The following is a 22,276-nucleotide window of genomic DNA, read 5'->3' as shown; positions in this document are numbered from 1 at the left end:
AGGTTTACTAATTAACATGTGGGGATATTTCTAGTGTGCAGCATCACAGGGAATGTTGTTAACCACTATCTTGCCCACTTTCCAATCTGCAATGCTGGGATTTTGAAGTGTGGATTGCATTTATGTTACCTTCCAGAGCTATCAGTAAGACACTAATCTTCCCTCCCCCCCCCCAAAAAAAGCCTGCAGTAGAGAGAATATTACACACATGGACTGTATTGAAGGGCTGTTGTGGGTAACTCTCAGCTTCAACCCCTCTGTTGCACACAATATGGATATGGAATGTCCACCTAGTCCCAATCTATCTCTCCTCTACTAGAGGAGGAATCATTTTCAGAGATTCCACATTTTCCTCTTTACTCAAGACCTGAGTTTCAAAGAGCATGAACTTCTGTTTTTGCTTGTACTTGGCGAGGTTGGAAGTGGAACCTTGCTGCCAAATTGCTGCAGTGATAAAATCCTGGATTTCTACATTGTTTCCTATGAGTAGCTGTCATTTTTTCCACTCACTCTTAATAAGATATAGTTGCGGTGTCAAAAGTAACCAGGAAATCTGGTCTGCAGACGAAGGAACTGTCAGTCTGGCCCTTTCCTGTGTGTGTGGTGTCGTGTGTTTAAAGCCTCTTAATAGTCCACAGGAGAGGATGAGTAATATAGTGAAATAAATTACTAAAGGTATGACTTCGGAACATAAGGAGTTCAGGCTATTTGGTCTATCTAGCCCCGTGTTGTCTGTACTGATTTGCAGACGCTCTACATGGTCTTAAGGCCTGCCACTGGATCCTCCTCCTACTGGATCTGCCTGGTGCCAACGTTGTCATCATTTTGACGCTAGACAAAAGACATTTGGGCAGATATTATCTCTCCCCGCTTTAATCAACCCAGATACTGTGTTCATCATCTGAGGCCCTTCTTTGTGTACCTTCTCCTAGGGAGGTGCAGAGGATGGTGACATTAGTTTATACATTTTCAGTGGGGCCTCCCCAATTGTGGAATGCTCTCCCCAGGGAAGCACTCCTGCTGCCATCACTACCACATTTTTAGGCACCAAACAAAAGCTTTCTGATTTACCCAGGCTTATGGTTTTAAACTGGGAGGGCAGTTAGTTATGTCATTGGCTTCTGTTGTTATTTTATTTTTACTGTGTAAATTGTTTTGAGAGGCTTGAGTGCAGAAAGTGTAAATAATAAAAATAAGAATGCAACATTGTAAAGTCCGTTTCAGTAATTTTATTACTGTGTGTTTTATTTGCTTGTAAACTGCTTTGAAAGTTTTAAGTGGGAAGTGATATACAGATTTAAGAAACATAACCTAAACTTGTCTCCTGGAGTTGCCTGGGAGTGAATTTGGGAGCTTCTGCATGCAAAGTTACCAAATTATGCTCCCTCCCATTTATATCTGTCAGACATGACATTTTCTCAACATGGATGTGGAGGTATGCCATGATGTCTGAAACTGATGCAAGTGGACCGCCCTGAGATCTTTTGATCAAATAAATCAAAGGTTCATCTTGGTCTTCCACATAAAGGGACAACCATATGCCCCCAGGAAGCACAGCAATAATTCTCCCCTTGTCGTGGCTCCCCAGGAACTGGCATTCTCATAGGCACATTGCCTCTGAATCTGGGGGTAACATGCAGAGCCACTCGCACTGCCAGACTCCCTCACCCACCCAATGTTGATAGTTAAAGACTTAGTCTCTTAATCAAGTTGTTTCAAGTCCCAGATCACTGAGTAATCACAATACTGTAAATCTAAAGTTGGAAGGGGAAGCATGAATAGACAATGCAAATTTATTTTAAAAAGTAAACAGAAAACACATCAGTGTTACACTTAATTTAAAACATGGAAACCTAAACATTTGGTTTCTGCAAACGTGATTTGCATTAATTCACACTTGGCAGAGTGGTGTCATCAGACACCTTATGTGGTGCGAAGGTTTACCCAGCAGTGCATTTGATTTTAATCAGAGAGTCCTTGTAACACAATCCAAAGTTGGGTTGAACCACTGGTAACATTGCCTTTCCTTCTTCCTCCCCAGTCTTGCAAATAATAATAATAATAATATGTTGCTTTTCCATTTAGCTTGCGTATCTGTATATTTGAATTCAGTCAGCTGTGGGATATCTGTGGCTTGAAACATTCAAACTCTTGTCCAGTGTTATAGAAGTTATTCTGCCTGGTCACCTGTAAAACCATTAGGTAAAGGGACCCCTGACCGTTAGGTCTAGTCACGGACAACTCTGGGGTTGCGGCGTTCATCTCGCTTTATTGGCCGAGGGAGCCGGAGTACAGCTTCCGGGTCATGTGGCCAGCCTGACTAAGCTGCTTCTGGTGAAACCAGAGCAGCGCACGGAAACGCCGTTTACCTTCCCGCTGCAGTACTTGCACTTTGATGTGCTTTTGAACTGCTAGGACTGGGACCGAACAATGGGAGCTCACCTCGTTGTGGGGATTCGAACCACCGACCTTCAGATTGGCAAGCCCTAGACTCTGTGGTTTAGACCACAGCGCCACCTGCGTCCCATTAGAGCCATTAAAATACCTTTACTGTCAAGTGATAACTAAACATCCCTGAAGGGGAACTCCCTTTCCCTGTTGGCACTACAGCTCTAGGTAGAGAACCTGGTAAAGTCTGCACAGCCTTCAGCAAAGGCTGAAGCAGGGCCAGCTCTAAGGCAAGGCTGGGTGGCGCAATGCGCTGGGCCGCCAGGGGGGCTGCCGCACTGTGCGCGGCGCCCACCAGACAGCCGCGCTGCAAAACGGGGCGGGGTGGTGGTGCCGGAGGGATCTTCGCACCATGGCTCCAGGGCGCCAGATACGCTTAAGACGGCCCTGAGCTTAATCAAAGAAAGAATTTGATCCACTGAAAATGCTGGTTGCACAAAGGTCCTAAGTGAGGTAAGGGCTACAATTCTCTAAATCTGGCTGAAGCCTGCATTGCTTTGGAAAATTACACTGCTGCCCACTCTCCTGGGTGGTGGTGGTAAGTGCATTAATTAACTAAGTATTTATAACCCTCACTCTCCACTGAATATTTCAGTTGAGAGTAGGGAGCAATGAAATAAAAACATATAAAAGGAAATAGAATATTACAATATGCAAAAATTACAAAACAAGCCCTTAAATAACACAAATGGACAGCTCCAGCATAAACCAAGCAAAGCTGAGCTGAACTGTGGCAAAGACAGCAATTAGATTTTCCCATTTGACCCAATATTTGGGTAGCAAAAACAGGACAGCCAACCGTCTCAAACAACCAAAAAGTCTTAGCAACCATGTCATATTCGGTGCATGGTCCTCATTGGTTCCTGCATAGGTTTTTGTTCAGAGTCAACGTTAATCTGAAAGATAAATGTTGCACATATGTAATTTATATGACAATTTGGGCCAAATTGCTCTTATTAGATGAAGAAATGCATTTATGGGATTCATCCCTTCTGGAATTAGTTCCTCAGTGATGAAGATGAATGCACGCAGGCATGTAAAATGCACTGAGCGTTAAGTTGCTAAATGACTGCTCTGTTTAGTGATTGATTATCGAGTTCCTTCGTGGAAGCTCCGTGACCCGTGCATCTATCCTCAAGAAGGTTTGCATTCACAAACCTGCTTAGTGTTCTTCACCCACCCTCCTAATTAAACCTTTATTGAATTTCATTCCCCTTTTTCATACTTGCTGATGCTAGCCTGTGGTTGATGACAAAGGCCTTCCACCAATCACATGGTTCCTCTGTTTTCAAATAGTCCCACTCTGCAGGATTAGCCACTTTTAATGACTTTAATCTCCTTTTGGAGAAGTGACCCCCCCCCCATCCTGCTTCATTCCTTTGATTGCATTAATGTGGAATCATTATTCCATTGGAAAAGAAACCTCATCTGAATTTAACAGTATCACTCTTACTAGTGCATGGTGTGGGGAAAGTGGATAGAGAGAATTTTTTCTCCCTATACCAGAACTGGGAACCACCCAATGAATCTGAATGTTGGAAGATTCAGGACAGACAAAAGGAAGTACTTCTTCATGCAGTGCAGTGTTAAACTGTGGAACTCACTCCCACAATATGTTGTGATGGCCACCAACAAACTTGGGTGACTTTAAAAGAGGATCAGACCAATTAATGGAGGATAAGGTTATCACTGGCTATGGTCTACCTCGGTACCAGTTACCAGGATTCATAAGTGGTGAGAGGCATTGTTGCACTTCCTATAGGCATCTGGTTGGCACTGTGAGAATAGGTTAGTGAAGAACAAGATGGGGTTTTGTTCTGATCCAGCAAGGCTTTTCTCATGTCCCTCCTTGCAATATACTAGGCCAGCTACAACGCTCTTTAATACATATCTCACTCCTAAGTCAAAGTGCTGTTGTTGACCTTTAAAAGCCATGGCTGAGAATCTGTGACTAAAGGGTTGCATGTGGCCTTCTGGACTGTGGGCCGACTCACATTTGTCTGGACCTTTCCATTGGAAATCTGGCCCTACCCACCCACCCTAGTGTGCGACTCCAAAGGGAGTTTTTCCATTGGCAGGAAAATGGTACCCTACCCCTATTTTAAAGCCATCCATGGCTGAGGACCAAGGGCTGCTTGTTTCCATGTGCGCTTGTTGTTGTTTAGTCATTTAGTCATGTCCGACTCTTCGTGACCCCATGGACCAGAGCACGCCAGGCACTCCTGTCTCCACTGCCTCCTGCAGTTTGGTCAGACTCATGTTGGTAGCTTCGAGAACACTGTCCAACCATCTTGTCCTCTGTCGTCCCCTTCTCCTCGTCTCCTCAATCTTTCCCAGCATCAGGGTCTTTTCCAGGGAGTCTTCTCTTCTCACAAGGTGCCCAAAGTATTGGAGCCTCAGCTTCAGGATCTGTCCTTCCAGTGAGCATTCAGGGCTGATTTCCTTCAGAATGGATAGGTTTGATCTTCTTGCATCCATGGGAATCTCAAGAGTCTCCTCCAGCACCATAATCCAAAAGCATCAATTCTTTGGCGATCAGCCTTCTTTATGGTCCATGTGTCAGGTATTTACACCTTCTTAGGTATGGTGGGTGGCTACCGGGAACAGGGGCGCCTTGATCGCGGTACACTGATTCTCTTTCTAGACAGGCTCACCTGGTGCATTGCGGTGTTTGGGTGTTAGGCAAAGACCTCTTTATTTCCACAAGCTTATTAGTAGCTTGAACGCTGTTTTCAAAATGTCTTTTGCTTTTTGTCTTTACTGCTTTGTTCAATATTTTGTACTCTTCAGTGTATCTTGTATTTTTTTAAATGTAAACCTCCCTGGCTATTTTATTTGAAGGAGGGTATAGAAATACCTATAATAGGTACTCCTATTAGCACTATTATCAATATTAATGATTAATAGTAATACAACACCCATATAAAAACATAATCAAACATTAAAAACCTCCCGATACAACATGGCCAATAGTCAGGGATAGTGGATGTTAAATTCTGGAAGACAACAGGCTGTTCTAGATCACTGATATTCAACTGGGTGGTTGGAGACTCTTAAGAAACATAAAGCAGATTGTACACTGCCATTCTTCTTACTTTCCTTGTTTAGGTTTTTCTTTAAGGATACAGCAGGAGGAGAAAGAAATTAATAGTGGGTTCTGTAGTTGAAGGTTGGTGTTAAAGGTGGGTCCAAGTCTGAAAGCATTGCAAACAGCTGGTCTTGACTGGAAACATGGTGCAGATGGAATGCAAGGGGACCAAATTTTTATACTGGGCTCTTATTCATTTAAAGACTGGATTGGAGGCCATTCTATTCCTGAGTAATTCCTAAAAGAACACAACAATGTCAGAAGATTCTGTTGCTTTGCTAGCCACCTGTGTTGGCTCTGAGCCATGGTGCCTGAACCCCAACTCTCCCAAGATTTCGTTTCCTCAGTGGCCAGCTCCTTGCAGGTCGCAGTCCTTGGCACACTTTCCTGGGAGTGAACCCCATAGGACTTATTTCTGAGTAAACGTGCATAAAATTGCTCCGGCAGAGTCAGGGCTACTTTAAAGCAATCACTGTGTTTTAAGAGCAAGGCATTTTAAAGTGTTTTGCAAATGTACAGCCCTCAGTTCTTGCAGTTCTTGTATTTTTAAGTGATGGCTCGATTGACTCCTGTTGTTCTAATAATATTACGGTGGTGTAATATTTTAAAAATATGGAAACACATTGAGAGCCAACTCGCCATTTGTTGCCCTAGTTTAAAAGCCCCCTTGTGCCTCCCTGGTCCCCTCTCCCCCTCTTTGCCTGCATCCCCCTTGAGGAGCCCAGCTGGCATGAGCTGGGAATTAGTGTGTGCAGTGGTTTGCTGGTCCTTCCCTGCTGAATGTAATCCAGGGAGCAAGCAGCCAGCTGAATCCTTCCAGTCAGAAGAGCCCATTAATTCAAGTCCTTTGGGGGGGGGGAGAGGCAGCCTCCCCCTTTCTTGCTTGGTGAGAAAGGCCCCCTGTGATTGTAGCTGGCGTGAGAGCGAGACAGAGACTGTCCAGGGCAAGGCTTAAAGCTTGCTCATTATGGGGAGTGCCGTTGATTTACAATCTGCAGAGTTAGGTTTAATTTCTCATCTGCACAAGGTATGATCATAAGCTGAGGGTGGGGGTGGGGGTAGGGAATGAATTTCAAAAGTAAAAAGTAAAAAATAATTTAAAAATATATTTTCTATTGAACACTTACCAGATCTTTCTATGCCGTGTGTGTGTGAGAGAGAGCACACCACATTCTTCATTTGCTTCATAAAAAACAAACAAACAAACAAACAAACAAACAAACAAACCAAGCCAAACCACGTTATACAGCTTTCTGATGGAGCTATGCCCAAAGCAGTTTACAATAGGTACTGGCGGTAAAAAGGAATCAAATGAAAAGGAGGTGGAGTGGACTAAAATGCAACAATAATTTTTTTGTAATAAAGTTGGAAAAAGATTAGACTAACGTTAAGTGCAAGCCCAAGGTTTAGGTAATAGGGCTAGGCCTTAATCTTCAGAAAAGACCAAAGATGCCAGACAAGGGCAGTAGCTGGCAGGCCTCCCTGTCATACTGAATGTGATTAGATTAACAAGAAATCCAGAGTAAACATATATTAGTAAATATCTGAAGGGGATGCACAGAACAGAAAGGGTCCTTGGATAATTAAGCATACGAGCTGTCTGAGATATATTCATATGAAATGTATATTATCAGCAATGCATTTCAACAGTAGCCTGGTAGATGCTGGTGATAAGGGATTTTGTGTATGGGCATCGAATCACAGGTGGGTGCTTTGATCCTCTTCTGCACTCATGGTAGGTACTTTACAGGCTGCAGAGGAAGGAGGGAACCCTCTGGGAACCCTTTCCCAGCCCCCTGCACGTGCATTTATTCATTCATTTATTTAACTGGCTAGAAACTTTTATGAGAGAGAAGCATGGGGGGCCCTGAAGTTGCCCATCCACAGCACCTGGATAACAGACCAAGGGGAGCTTTACTGTAGTTATTTTAAAACTGCAAAGATTATTTCAAAATTTGCACCTGTGACATTATTAGCATGCTCAAACCTTTTTATTGGTACTGGGATTTTTGGTGAGGCCTAAGTAGCCATGTTGGAGGGCACAACCTTTTTTTTTTACTTTTCATCGTTTAAAATGTTGTCTTTTATGACCCACTCTTAATGGGATGCCCTTAGTAGCTTCCCATCCCAGGGCTGCCCAGGTTGAAACCTGCTTAGCTTCAGCAGTGCAGTGGCACCAGGTCCTTCCAGACTCTTCCTTGGACCCATTTGCAAAGGACTTTGGTGCACTCTTTGTATGGTAGAGGAGGGGCAACCTGCTTGTAGAGGTAAGGGAGCTACTGACAGAGCAGAGTTCTGTTCAACTCTCCAAAAAAGTTTTGGACTAGGAAACAAGCAAAGTATACTAAGTGGCTGGAAAAGTTCAGTAGCACTGGGGTCAACTACAAGTGGCTGAGTGTTAGCACTAAATTGGGGGGGCCTGTCAGTAGAAGCTCACAGAGATGTGGGGAAGGACCAGCAGCTGTTACCGTCGGTGTTTGCATTTGTGGATGATGTGAAAATGAAGAGGGATCAAAACAGCTGCAATGAATTTGTAGGGAAAAGCAGCTGTGTAAGAAAATCAATCCTTTATTCCTGGCACTTTGAGTTGAACTGTGTGCGTGTGCAAGGGAAAAAAGATTCTTGCAAATCTGAAATTGGCAAAACCAATAGCTCAACCCCCACCTCTTCCCCCCCCCACAATATGGTGGAGGTGCCCCCCTCCAAAGCCGTGGCACTGCCAGGCCCAGAGGCTCTGAGCTACGGCGTGGAACTGCTTTCCCTTCCCTGCTGCCAACAAAGTATCTTCCGCCTTGCTGCAGAGTTGGCAGGCACACACATGGCATGAAATCGGCAACAGAGCCAGGCTGACTCTGACTGCATGGAAGCACCTTTAGAGTTGGGTGCTCGGTGCAGAATGCTGCCCACCCTGCCTGACAAGCCCCGGCGAGGAGGGGTGTGTGTGCCTTTTGTTTTAATTGGTGGTTTAAAAGCCACCTGACACCTTACCTTTTCCAGCCTCTGACCATTGATTTCAGTTTTGTTTCAGGTGCAAGTGGGCTTTGGGGAAATCCATCTTGTTTATGTCACAATACTATTGAATGATTCTCTCTCTCTCTCTCTCTCTGTGTGTGTGTGTGTGTGTGTGTGTGTGTGTGTGTGTGTGTGTTTGAGAGAGGGAGATTCTCTGGCTGTAACCGCTCCCGTGCAGTCTTTCCCATTTTGAGGCAGGGCCGGAACAGATTTTTTTCCACAGGCCGTATTATTTGAAAACCGTTCCGACAAGTATGTGTTGAAAAATGCTCACGTACAAGCACTTAACGCAGCAGCTCTTAGAAATGTTTGTATCGCTCTGAGGCATGTTGCGCTTTGTTTTCTTGACTCGCTGTTTATTGCTTGGCAATACAGTAGACAGGTGTTAAACCTGCTTGGGGGACTTGCGAGGGGGGTGGAGGAAGGAGAAATGGCTTAACATTAATAACGGATGCTCTGTATTTGGCATATTTGTTTATTTTACTTTTAAAAGAATAGATTTGTGCAGCAGACTTAATCTGCATTTTCTCTTTTGCTCCAACATCTTGTTAAGATTCAGGAGGCATTTGTGGTGTGCGTTGGTTCTTTCAGTTTTGTTTTTGTTCTGCAATTGAATCTTTTCCTCTTCTGCTTTCTTCCTCTCTCTTTTAAACGCTGTAGTAGCAGAAGGGCCATAGTGTTGTTGAACGGCTTTGTCCCTATTTTCACAGATGCACTGGGAATTGTTTTTAATCTCCTTTCTGCTTTCCCATTACAGATGGCGATGACGACCCACAACTCTCCTGGGTGGCTTCATCTCCCTCCAGCAAAGACGTTGCATCACCCACTCAGATGATAGGAGATGGGTGTGATCTCGGCATCGGGGAGGAGGAAGGGGGGACCGGCCTGCCGTATCCCTGTCAGTTTTGCGATAAGTCCTTCATTCGCCTGAGCTACCTTAAAAGGCACGAGCAGATCCACAGCGACAAGCTACCTTTCAAATGCACCTACTGCAGCCGGCTTTTCAAGCACAAGAGGAGCAGGGACCGGCACATCAAGCTGCACACGGGGGACAAGAAGTACCACTGCCACGAGTGCGAGGCGGCCTTCTCTCGCAGTGACCACCTCAAGATCCACTTGAAGACACACAGCTCCAGCAAGCCCTTCAAGTGCACTGTCTGCAAGCGGGGCTTCTCCTCCACCAGCTCCCTGCAGAGCCACATGCAGGCCCACAAGAAGAACAAGGAGCACCTGGCCAAAAGTGAGAAGGACGGCAAGAAGGACGACTTCATGTGCGACTACTGCGAGGAGACCTTCAGCCAGACCGAGGAGCTGGAGAAGCACGTCATGACGCGCCACCCGCAGCTCTCTGAGAAGGCCGACCTGCAGTGCATCCATTGCCCTGAGGTGTTTGCTGACGAGAACTGCCTGCTATCCCACATCCACCAAGCCCACGCCAACAAGAAACACAAGTGCCCCATGTGCCCAGAGCAGTTCTCTTCAGTGGAGGAAGTCTATTGCCACTTGGATAGCCACCGGCAGCCTGATTCCAGCAACCACAGCATCAGCCCCGACCCCGTCTTGGGCAGCGTGGCCTCCATGAGCAGCGCCACGCCAGATTCCAGCGCTTCGGTGGAGCGGGGCTCCACTCCCGACTCGACTCTGAAACCCTTGAGAGGGCAAAAGAAGATGAGGTCCTTGGAGAGAGAAGAGGGCCAGTCCTGGTCGAAAGTCTCCTACAGCTGCCCATACTGCACCAAGCGCGATTTCAATAGCCTCGCCGTCTTGGAGATCCACCTGAAAACCATCCATGTGGACAAACCTCAGCAAAGCCACACGTGCCAGATTTGCCTTGAATCCATGCCCACGTTGTATAACCTGAACGAACACGTGAGGAAGGTGCATAAAAACCACGCATATCCCATGATGCAGTTCAGCAACATTTCGGCCTTCCACTGCAACTATTGTCCAGAGATGTTTGCGGACATCAACAGCCTGCAGGAACACATCCGTATCGCTCACTGTGGGCCGGGAGCCACAACTCAAGACGGCAACAATGCCTTCTTTTGCAACCAGTGCTCCATGGGCTTTCTGACCGAAGCCTCTCTGACTGAGCACATCCAGCAAACTCACTGCAACATAGCAAACTCCAAATTGGATTCCCCTGTTGTTCAGCCATCACAGTCTTTTATGGAGGTATATTCCTGCCCGTATTGCACAAACTCACCCATTTTTGGCTCTATTCTCAAGCTAACGAAACACATCAAAGAAAACCATAAGAACATTCCACTGGCACACAACAAAAAGTCCAAAGGTGAGCAGAGTCCAGTTTCTTCAGACGTTGAAGTGTCTTCCCCCAAAAGGCAGCGGCTTTCTGCCAGCGTCAATTCAGTTTCGAATGGCGAGTACCCATGTAACCAGTGCGAGCTGAAGTTCTCCAGCTTTGAAAGCTTCCAGACTCATTTGAAGTTGCATTTGGAGTTGTTGTTAAGGAAGCAGTCGTGCCCTCAGTGCAAAGAAGACTTTGATTCCCAGGAATCTCTCCTGCAGCATCTCACTGTCCACTACATGACAACCTCAACTCATTATGTCTGCGAGAGCTGTGACAAGCAGTTTTCATCGGTGGACGATCTGCAGAAACATTTGCTGGACATGCATACTTTTGTGTTGTATCACTGCACCCTTTGCCAAGAGGTTTTTGACTCCAAGGTATCTATCCAAGTGCACCTGGCAGTGAAGCACAGCAATGAGAAAAAGATGTATCGGTGTACAGCCTGCAACTGGGATTTTCGGAAGGAGGTGGACCTCCAGATCCACGTGAAGCACAGCCACCTTGGCAACCCTGCAAAGTCTCACAAGTGCATCTTCTGCGGAGAGACGTTTAGCACCGAAGTGGAGCTGCAGTGCCACATCACGACCCACAGCAAAAAGTACAACTGCAAGTTCTGCAGCAAAGCTTTCCATGCCATCATCTTGCTTGAAAAACATTTGCGGGAGAAGCACTGTGTCTTTGATGCTAGCACTGAGAACGGAACAGCCAATGGCACTGTGCCGGCTAGCAAGAAGGCAGAACCTGCCGATATCCAGAACATGTTGATGAAAAATCCAGACACTTCAAACAGCCACGAAGCTAGCGAGGATGATGTGGATGCTTCGGAGCCCATGTACGGCTGCGATATCTGTGGGGCGGCTTATACAATGGAGGTGCTTTTGCAGAACCACCGCCTGAGGGACCATAATATCAGGCCAGGGGAGGATGACTGTTCCAGGAAGAAAGCAGAGTTCATCAAAGGGAGCCACAAGTGCAACATCTGCTCAAGGACCTTTTTCTCGGAGAATGGCCTCCGGGAGCACATGCAGACCCACCGAGGCCCAGCAAAGCATTACATGTGCCCCATTTGTGGGGAACGCTTCCCATCCCTCCTGACCCTGACGGAGCACAAAGTAACTCACAGCAAGAGCTTGGATACAGGGACGTGCCGGATCTGCAAAATGCCCCTGCAGAGCGAAGAGGAGTTCATTGAGCACTGCCAGATGCACCCCGACCTCAGAAACTCACTCACCGGATTCCGCTGTGTTGTCTGCATGCAGACGGTCACCTCGACTCTCGAGCTGAAAATCCACGGAACGTTCCATATGCAAAAATTGGCAGGGAACTCTGCAGCGTCTTCTCCCAACGGCCAGGCCTTGCAGAAATTCTACAAGTGTGCTCTGTGCTTGAAGGACTTCAGGAACAAGCAAGACTTGGTGAAGCTGGATGTTAACGGTCTGCCGTATGGCCTGTGTGCTGGATGCATGACCAGGAGCACCAATGGACAGTCCGTGGGCATGACCCCGCCGGAAATTAGCGAAAGACCTTGTGGTAGCCTGAGGTGCCCGGAGTGTAGTGTCAAATTTGAAAGTGCCGAAGACTTAGAAAGCCACCTTCAGTTGGACCACCGAGACCTGACGCCTGAGACCAGTGGCCAGAAGAAGGGTACCCAGACATCCCCTGTTCCCAGAGTAAGTACTGCCACAGGTTAGCTTTACTATAATGAATAATAGTAAGAAGAATAGATATTGACTTCAGAAATTCACATTGCACATAGGGCTCCAATGTGCACTTGAAGCTTCCATTCTCTTTAGTATTGAAAACTCCCTCTGTGTGTGTCTGGCTCTCCCTTGCTCAGGAGGGAATAAGGGAACTTCTGCTTATACAGGAGCTCCATGTGAGTGTTGGAACTCAGCAAACATTTGCTGTACAATAATTAACTACAAAGTACAGGTGATTTCCCCCCAACTATAAAAATATAGCATTACATTATTGTTTTTAGAACAAATTGTATTCTTGGTTGTTGTTGTTTGCTTCAGAGTTATAGGGTTCTGCTGTCAAAACTATCTAATTTAGCTACTGGTTCATACACAGAGTGGCAAGCACAGTTGTGGTCATAGGCTAGCAGCAGCATCATATCCATAAAAGACTCATGGTAAGCATTGTTCCTTTTTAAAGCAATTTTAGATGGAGTTCCAACACTTGCTCCTTACTTCCCTGAGCAGGTTAGAAAGGTAGATAAAAGAATCAATCAATAAATTGGGGTTCCAAGTTCGTCATTTCACTTAAACTCTCATATATCAAAATTGATTGGGCACTGCTTGGATACCGGCCATTCTGTCTGTGTTCCAACACTGAAGAGTAGGAACGTGCACCTCACAGGTGAGCAACTCCACAAAGCCAGAATGCACCTGATTGTCTCTGCTCAAACTCCAGTGTGGATCATAGCAGCTAGAAATGGCTTCCTAAAAGACTTCCTTGCACGTGTCTGATTCAGAGCCTTGTGAAGTGACACCACTCTCAGAGGCCACTTCAGATGACAGAGAACCTGTGTGGTGCCATGGCTAGAGCATGGCTAGACTAAGACTCGGGAGACCAGAGTTCAAATCTCCATTCGGATATGAGGTTCACCAGGTGACCTTCGGACAGTCATTCACTCTCAGCCTGACCTGTCTCAGGGTTATTGTGAGGCTAAAATGTGAGGGGGACATATATTGTATGCTGCCTTGTTCTTCTTGGAGGAAAGGTGAGATATAAATGCTATACACATATATAAATACAGATTCTAGGCCTTTTGCTATGCTAGGCATGATCATGGCACACAAGGTGGCTTCCTAGAGCACTCCAGAGCATGCTAGTAGGCTTTGCACAGGTAGTAGGCAGTGAAAACACCACCCAGTTGTTGTGTCTGACGTGGACAGCATTTTTGGAAGGGGCCACAACCTACCCCTCATAGGACTGGGAATGTATGACTAATACGAGTGTGCTTTCCTCCATTCATACGTTCACAGGCCAGCTCATAGACATGGCAACTTGATATGGCTATAAATGCCAACAGTGGAAAATATATGCTGTGCATCTCTCTCCCCCCCCGCCCCCCTGGCAGAAATTAATCCCCATGCTACTTTTTCTAACATTTGAAATGATTCAAAAAGAAAAACTTGTTAACCTTTCTTTAGGCATTGGACAGGGGATTTTGTTGGTCACTGTTGAGCATGGGCCTTGCACAGAGTTATATGGCAGCTCAATGCCAGAAGAAGGTGCTGTAGCTCAGTGGTAGAACACATGCTTTGCATGCAGAAGGTCCCAGTTTCAGTCCTTTGCCATCTCCAAGTAGGGCTGGAAAAGATGGTTCTAAGATCCCAGTCAATGTAGATATCAACTACCAGACTTTTAGAGGACATCTGAAGGCAGCCCTGTTTAGGGAAGCTTTTAATGTTTAATAAATTATTGAATTTTAATATTTCTGTTGGAAGCCGCCCAGAGTGGCTGGGAAGGCCCAGCCAGATGGGTGGGGTATAAATAATAAGCATTAAATTATAATTATAATTATTATAATTATTATCAGTGTGTTAGATGGACCAGTGGTTTGACTCCATATGAAGTTCGCTTTCTATGCTTTTTCTCCATTCAACCGTGCCCTCTAAAGGAAGGGAGACTGAAATGTTCCTGGCCTTAGGCCGTGGAAGTAGGCTATTATGAAGGACTGATGGGGCGGGGGGGGGGGGGGGATGAAAGCATTGACCATCTTTTTCTCTAGTCATTTCAGCAGCTGCAAAACACGCATCACAATGGTACCTTGTTGCCTGTTTCCCCACCTCTACAAATAGAAGCTAGTGGAATTCAGTGGAGGTGAGGGAATGTGCACCATGATGATCATCGAATCATAGAAGGGACCCTGAGTCCAACCCCCTGCAATGCAGGAATCTCAACATATGGTTTCCCATTCAGTTTGAAACCATGCTTCACCCTGCTTAGCTTTGCAAATGTGCTAGCAGTTTTACTGCTGCACCACTAGGAGGGGATATGCCATGCAAAACCATTTCAGGTGTGTGCCTCTCCATCCCCCTCCCAGCAAAGGGCTACTCAGTGCACCCTGCACCTTGGCACACCTTGGAACACCAGAAGACCTGGTGGTGGTGCAGCTGTTGGCACAGGCAGTTCTACTACAGTGGTCAGCAGAAAACCCACCCCTTTTGACGCTCTAACAACATAGCTTGCCCCAAGTCCCAGTTTGGGGCATTGTGGGAAGATCAGAAAGGTGGCTCCATGCTTTACCTGCTGGGTGATTCTGAGCCAAGGGGGTCTCACCTCAAGCACTAATGGGCCCTTCTGGCATGATGCTCAGCCATGCTGAGTGCTGCTGCCATGTCCTATATTTTGCAGTAGGAGATGTTTCTAGAGGGGAGAAGAAGAGAGGACACAGGGCTTTTAAAAAATGCAGTCAGCACCCTCTATCATGCCTGTCTCCAGCTTAATTACATACCAGGGTAAGAACTCTGCCCCCCTCCCTCAACAAAAGCTCCTACATTGCTTTGGGCAGCGGAAGAGGGGAGAAAACACCCAAAGTCCTTAGTTCAGTTACGTAGGCTCTTTATCTTTGAAGAACTTTCTTCAATATGTTGCATGTATTAAAAAGTGATTTTTCCCCCCCGCGTTGCCTTTACACAAAACATTGATTAAGTAGCAGCTATTCCCAGACTACCTCATGATCAAACCAGCAGCTGCTTCCTTACATAAGTTTCTGCAGATAAGTCTGCCACTGGCATCTGTACTAATAGGATTCTTGGCTATTTCGGCACCTTCTGAGAGAGCTTTTCATGTCTGCAGTTTGTGGCCTTTGGAAATAATTTCTTCAAACTACTATTTGTGGCTTGGAAGGCTGCTCATTTCTGGGTGTCCTGAATAAAATCGGATGGACTAGCAAGGCTCGGCACTTTTTTCTCAGTTGACAGGCAAAGCAGCTGCACGCATAACATCCTTAGTGCCCCCCTCCCAAACGTTTTTAATTACCTTTGATTCATCGCATAAAACCCCCGAATTGCTTGGTGCTATTCGAAGGTCCTCCTCCCCCACTCCACATGAGCCAGAAGTCCACCCGCCCTGCCCCACTCTGCCCCGATGAAGCCTCGTCTTGTACATGGCTGGGATAGAGCTGTTAAAAGTCTGTCTTGTAGATCTTGCTGATCTGCGACAATGTGTTGGGTTCAAAGGATTTCTCGGAGCTTGAAACAATCCGAGCGAAAGATTCTTTGCTTTGTTTCACTTGCTGCTTTAGCACTGCAACTACATACTCGCTCCCTTGGGGTCAAGCGAATCGGTGACTAGACCTGCCTCCAGCTGTGTTATACATCTAATTCTGCAGAGAATAAAATACGAAATGGAAACACCTCTCCCTTCAGCGTGATGTCTCTTGAGAGTTCATCATCCAAAACTACTTATTAGCCCCATCGCCGCCTTTCTCCTCCTTGCTTCTCCATTGTGTTTCACGCTCCTCTTGAAGAGCAGCCCTATTCTTTTATGCCAGGCTAATTCTGATTTCGTATGGCTGTGCACACAGAGGCTAAAATGCTCCAACCTCTCACTGTAAGCACTCTCTCCCCCCCTTCACCATTATCGTGAATGGAAATGGTTGCCGTCCTCCTTACTCCTACTTTTAACTCTGTCTCTTCAACAAAGCTTCTATACCGTCTCTTCCCTCAGGAGAGAATTTAAGTTCTTCAACAAAGTAAATGCTTTGAATCTTGCCCCAAGAGGGCAGATTTCTTTTGTAGAAGATAATGAAAAATCAGAATTCAGGCCTGCACCAAATTACACTTTACACAGGAGCCTGCGATTGGCATATATGCTAATGCCTCAGATCCGCCATTCTACCTTCCTTTTAACAATAACTATCCCGTGAACAGGCTGATGGATGCAAAGGTACAGTGCCCTTTGCTCTATTTATCTGCCCCCATGGTGTTCTCTGTGGACTTATCAATTGGAACTAAAATTGCTCCAGGTCTGAGTTCTGCCCTATATCCACAGGGACTGTCAACCTTGACATATGAAAGGACATAAGCAAGACCCATCTCCCTGGGAAGGAGCCATGGCCCATGTGTAGAGTCCTCCCTTAGCAATAACACTTGAATTTCAGCAAGGGGCCTCTGCCCCCTGCCTTTTTGCAATGCCCCTTCTTTTCAGAAGGCTTCAGTTTTAAATGTCAGGGGGGCATATTGCCCCCACTCTATTCACAGTCCTGTCCATGCCCCCTGGTCTAAATTTCTCACCATTCCTGTGCGCACACCATACATTTAAAACACCCCTTGCAAAGAATCATAGAATTGTAGAGTTGGAAGGGGCCTGGAGGGTCATTTAGTCCAACCCCTTGCAATGCAGGAATCTCAACTAAAGCATCCATGGCTGATGGCTATCCAGCCTTCAAAGAAGGAGAGTCCACCACCTCTTGGGAGTCTGCTCCACTGCTGAACAGCTCTTACTGTCAGAAAGCTTTTCTGATGTTTAGTCCACTGATGTGACTTGGGTATAAGCCAGCTTGCTGGAAGAAGTCATTTTCATAACTGTCAGGAAGTGCACGTCCTGTCCATAGCTGCCAAGTTATCCCTTTTTTAAAGGGATTTTCCATTATGCTGAATAGGGAAAACTTGGCAGCTATGGTCCTGTCCAATCAGGATGTCCCTATTTACAAGTAACAGGCAATATAGGCTGAGTTCACCTAGCTCCTGTTACCTGGATATCCTGTTGAACAAAATTCCCAACTCCGCATGAGTTCCAGTGAAAGTAATTGGACCTTACTTTTGTAGGATCATTTTTTTCTTTCATGAAAGTAGGTGGATTTTATGAGGGTGGGCAGAATTTAAGAATTTTCATTGGAGCATCTTGCCTTTTAAAGATGAAATGACTGACTGGGGTTTTATGCGATGAATCAAAGGCAATTAAAATGACCAGTAGCAGAAAGAAGAAAGCATTGCTGCTGCTTTAGCAATGTTGCAATCTTGCTCCCAGGGGCATCCTGTCCCAGGTACCAGGTGGTGGCTGGACAGGTGGCAGAAAGGCTTTTGTTTGTTGGGGGAAGAAGGCAAACCTCTGACTACCTTCTCTTTAAAGGCAAGGCACTCTTTCCCAGTTATCAAAATTTGCCTGCCTGAAAGATTTAATATCATGTAATAATATTCTCATGTAATTTGTTCTTAATGTCTGCTCGTTTGTTTGGGGTATTTTCAATGAATATTTTAGACTGTCTACTGTAAACTGCTTGGCGGTCTTGGACCTAGTAAGCAGTATACACGTTTTGATAAATGAATAGAATAAAATAGAATAGAAATCTTCTGGAGAGGTTTTCACTTCAGCCTCCCATCTTGCTCCTTTGGTTTCAGTGGGACTTAGGTGACAATCCTGTAAGCACTTAGCAGTGAGTAAGTTCCATTGAGTATAGCCGGTCTTATGTTTGAGTAAGCGTGCGAAAGGATCGCATTGTTGGTAACACTTAAACTTAACAGGATGAAGGCAAATGAATGCCAGATGAAAAGATCTGGGGGTGTGCAATTAAGGCAGGAACACATTTTCCCTTTTAGGATAATTTCAATAGATTATTTATCTCTTTCATTTTGATGCTTTCCCTCTTTCTCACATATGCACGTGCGTGCACACACACACACACACACACACACACACACACACACACACACTGCATTTCTGAAGCTCATTGATCACAAGTAACCCCATAGATTTAGAAGCTTTCATGATAACAGAAAAGGCCCCTGAATGCTCATATCCTTTCCAAAGAACCATAGCTTTCAGAAGCTTGTTAAAAAAAAAAGATGTCTCAAATATAGCCAGGCAAACTAAATTGAACAACATGCTGTTCTCTGTTTTGTAATCTCTTGTTGATTTGTAGTACAACAGGTAAAATGCAGTTTTTATGCTGCCTGCCTTATGTGTGTAATACAAACTGAGAAGCCTGCAGCTGTCCAAACTACATTACTACTCTATAATTCTTGACCAGTTCCTCTTTTTTTCTTTCTTTCTGGACCGTTATTGATTTTTCTTCCTCTCTCCCCCTGCTTCCCCGTCCCCCTTTTTACCCAGAGCCTAACAGCAGAGGATTAGAAAAAAAATATATAGTCAGAGAGAAGCTACATTGAGTTTACATTGAAAACAACAGGAGTACATGTTTCAGTAAGCACCAGGATGTATTGATATCTCTAGCTCAAGAGGGAAAGGTACGTTCGGAATATAGAAGATCCTCTAGATGCCAGGAATGCTCTGCTAATAAGTGCACTTCTGTAATCCTGCAGACGAGGCTTAGAGGGAAACCCCCCCCCCCAAAAGGCCCTAGTAAACACTGAAATAAAATGGGTTACCGGGAGAGTCTATTGAGAAATAATTATGGGTGGACAGATGAGGAAAGGTACTTCTATAATGAAAAACAACAGCCAAATCTTGTTTAAATAGAAAAGGTTTTTAAAAAGGTTGCATGTCTTGAGCTGGAAAACCCCCCCATTCTTCAAATCCCACTTCAGTTTTTAAATTCACTGTGTAGCCCAAGTTGCCATTTTCTCATTCAGCCTTGATCTGCAACATGGGCCATTGAAGTTAATGGATGTGGTTAACTTAGTTCTATTAATTTCAATGGGATACAAACCCCTTTGCAACCTGGTGCCCTCCAGATGTTTTGGGCACCAGCTTCCATAGTCCTTTCCTATTGACCATGCTGGCTGTGGCTGGTGGGAGCTGGGAGTCCACAATATCTGGATTCGGGGAAGGCCGAAGTGAACACATAACAAATTTTGTCATGGAATAGGACAGGCATCCCCAAACTGCGGCCCTCCAGATGTTTTGGCCTACAACTCCCATGATCCCTAGCTAACAGGACCAGTGGTCAGGGATGATGGGAATTGTAGTCCAAAACATCTGGAGGGCCGAAGTTTGGGGATGCCTGGAATAGGAGGTTGTCTTGAGTGGGAGACAAATTTTATTCAACAGAAGGGTAGAGGCATTATCTCCCCTTGGGGCTGGCTAAGTGTGCCTTCTGATGTCCATACCCAGGATATGTCTGGGGCTAGACAACAGGGCCAAAGCAGGTGAATTTTGCACCCTTCTGCAAGCGTCCTGCAGCTCGGCTGCTTATGTCATCTGCATGTGAATTACTGCACTTTACATCTGGTATTTTCCTTGGCATTTTTCGTAAGCAACAGGCACGCCAGCCATTTGATTTAGCCATGATTTAGCCATCTATAAAGGGGGGGGGGAAGCAACAGGCTTTGTTTATTTAATGGAATTCCTCCCTTCACAATCATTTTAAGTTTTAATCCCTATAAATTATTCCTAGGATTTCCCCCCTCCCCATGTCTCATCACCAAGAAGACACACCTTGCCACTCTTAAATACAAACCCAATCTTCTCCCATAGAACAAGTGGCTCATGTAATTGCTTCTTAATGCTATCTCCTTGTTTCGGCAGCTAAGCTTATTAGCGTGACATAGGAAGTGTATAACAATTGGTGAAGAAAAATCAGTGTTGTGTTTCGCTGCAGATTTCCACAATTTCTGGAATTTATACCTCTATTTCCGCAAGTGCTCCTTTGCACTGGTCCATGGGTGATATGAGGTTTCTTTCATGCTCTTTTTCTGGAATTACACTCTTCTTGCCCAATGCCCAGAGGTCTTGTTTCATTGAAAAGCACATTTTACTGCAACATATCAATAAATCTGATTACACTGACTGTCTGAAGCAGGAGTGGGGAAATCTGTGACTCTCCAGATGTTGCTGGACTGCAGTTCCCATCATCCCTGACCATTGGCCATGTTGGATGGAGAGGTGGTTGGAGTCTAGCAACATCTGGAGTGACACAGGTTCCCTTCCCTGGTCTAAGACTAAAATCATAGTGATTAAGCTCATTGAACTCAATGTGTAGGGCTGGGCTGTTGATGCTTAGTTCTGGCTTCTGTTTGTCCATCACCCTTTGTAGTGGGGTATGTTGGAGATTCATTCCAGGTGTCTGCATTCATGGGATTGTTGTTTATCACATGATGGTATATGTTTACATTCCAAAGTGGGAAGTGATAAAGACAGGATGTTTGTGTTACTGTGTTTCCTGAAGTGGGACTATTGTCCTTTGTTCTTTCTCTTTGCTGCCTGATGCTAGAGAGAGAGGGAGCCATGTTGCAGTGCTCCGTGTGTGTTTATATGTAAATAAACATAGCCAAATGCTGAATTGTTGAGTTCTTTTACGCAACTGCGCAAATTCTGCGGATCCGTATGTGTGCTAATGTCACCTGGCATCAGTTGCTGTGATGTTCGGGCTGGAGAAAGCTCATGAAGCTCCCGAACGATCGACCAGGTGGGAGAGAACATGCCAGTCAGGCATGTGTCTCTGCCAGGGTCCTACTTGTGAGTAAGAGATCCTAACAGCCTTGTTAGAAATTTTTTGGTTATGCAGCATTTTGAATGCAGATTTGCCCTTTGAACAACTTTACTGCATTGACATTCTGGTGTTTGCTCCATCCTCTGTTTGGATTTCCGAGATGGTGAATTGGTCCTACAACTCTGTGTCCAAACATGAACGTTGCCATACTCCTTTGTTAATACTACCATTGGCCTAGACCCAAAGTACTGTAATGTTCACTTTCCCCCATATGTTCTGCCTTCTCCTTCAGATCTAATGTGGAAATTCTTGTTTGTGAAGTGAAGCATGTTGGTATGTACAACAGAGGCCTTTCCATCTTAGTGCCCATGCTGTTGGCTTGGCTATTGGCTGATTCATTTGAAAACATTTACATCCTCCCCTTTCATTGCATTTGTAGCCCTTGCAGTGCCTATAGCAGATAAAAGCAACTTTAAAAGTGGTGGAAGACTATGAGAGAGGGAGCCGAATGGCTCTTCACTGGCAGGGAGTTCCAAAGTCTAGGTATGGCCTTAGGGAAGGCCTCCTGCTGCATCCCAGTCAAGCATGCCTCAGCCAGTGTCATTATATCATTTTTTCTGATAGATGGATCATACCCTTTTAATCTACAAAACATTCTTAGTTATTCACTTTTTCTGATTTTTTCTGTTCATCATTTGCATTGCTTTATTGTTGCTGATTTTTAGCCAATTTGCCATTTAATTTTTAATCAAGTTGCTTTTAGTACAGTTGCTTTATTGACCCCACCTTAAACTTTGTGAAAAGGCATCTTATGAATTTTGCAAGCACATCGATCAATTAAACATCCACACTAAAGTGTGTGCAAGTGTGATGGTAGGCAACTCCTCTCCCAGGAAATAAACTTGAATGCTACGTTTCTCAATTCTAACAAAACCATTAAAAAAATCTCTGCATTCAGCTACCAATAGTGCATGATCAATCAATTAAAATATTCCTGTTTCCTAGTATTCCACTTAAAACTGGCTGTTTGTGGACTTCATTTTTCTCATATTGGACTGTACACTGGTAGCAT

At 45.2% G+C, this 22,276-nt stretch overlaps 1 protein-coding gene across 2 annotated transcripts in view; it reads left to right on the top strand.

Annotated features, from left to right (window-relative positions):
* The window catches only part of ZNF423 (zinc finger protein 423), a 308,380-nt gene that overhangs the window by 164,710 nt on the left and 121,394 nt on the right, over nucleotides 1-22,276 (top strand). For both annotated transcript variants that reach the window (XM_035120989.3, XM_035120988.3), the window contains exon 4: nucleotides 9,306-12,529. In XM_035120989.3, coding sequence (XP_034976880.1) covers nucleotides 9,306-12,529 — 3,224 coding nt within the window. The remainder of the gene's footprint in view (nucleotides 1-9,305; nucleotides 12,530-22,276) is intronic.

This window comes from Zootoca vivipara, chromosome 6 (genome assembly GCF_965207765.1).
Source record: "Zootoca vivipara chromosome 6, rZooViv2.hap1.1, whole genome shotgun sequence".
Classification (NCBI taxonomy): domain Eukaryota; kingdom Metazoa; phylum Chordata; class Lepidosauria; order Squamata; family Lacertidae; genus Zootoca; species Zootoca vivipara.
Note: the sequence above shows the minus strand (reverse complement) of the source record. Positions and strands in the feature narration are given on the sequence as shown.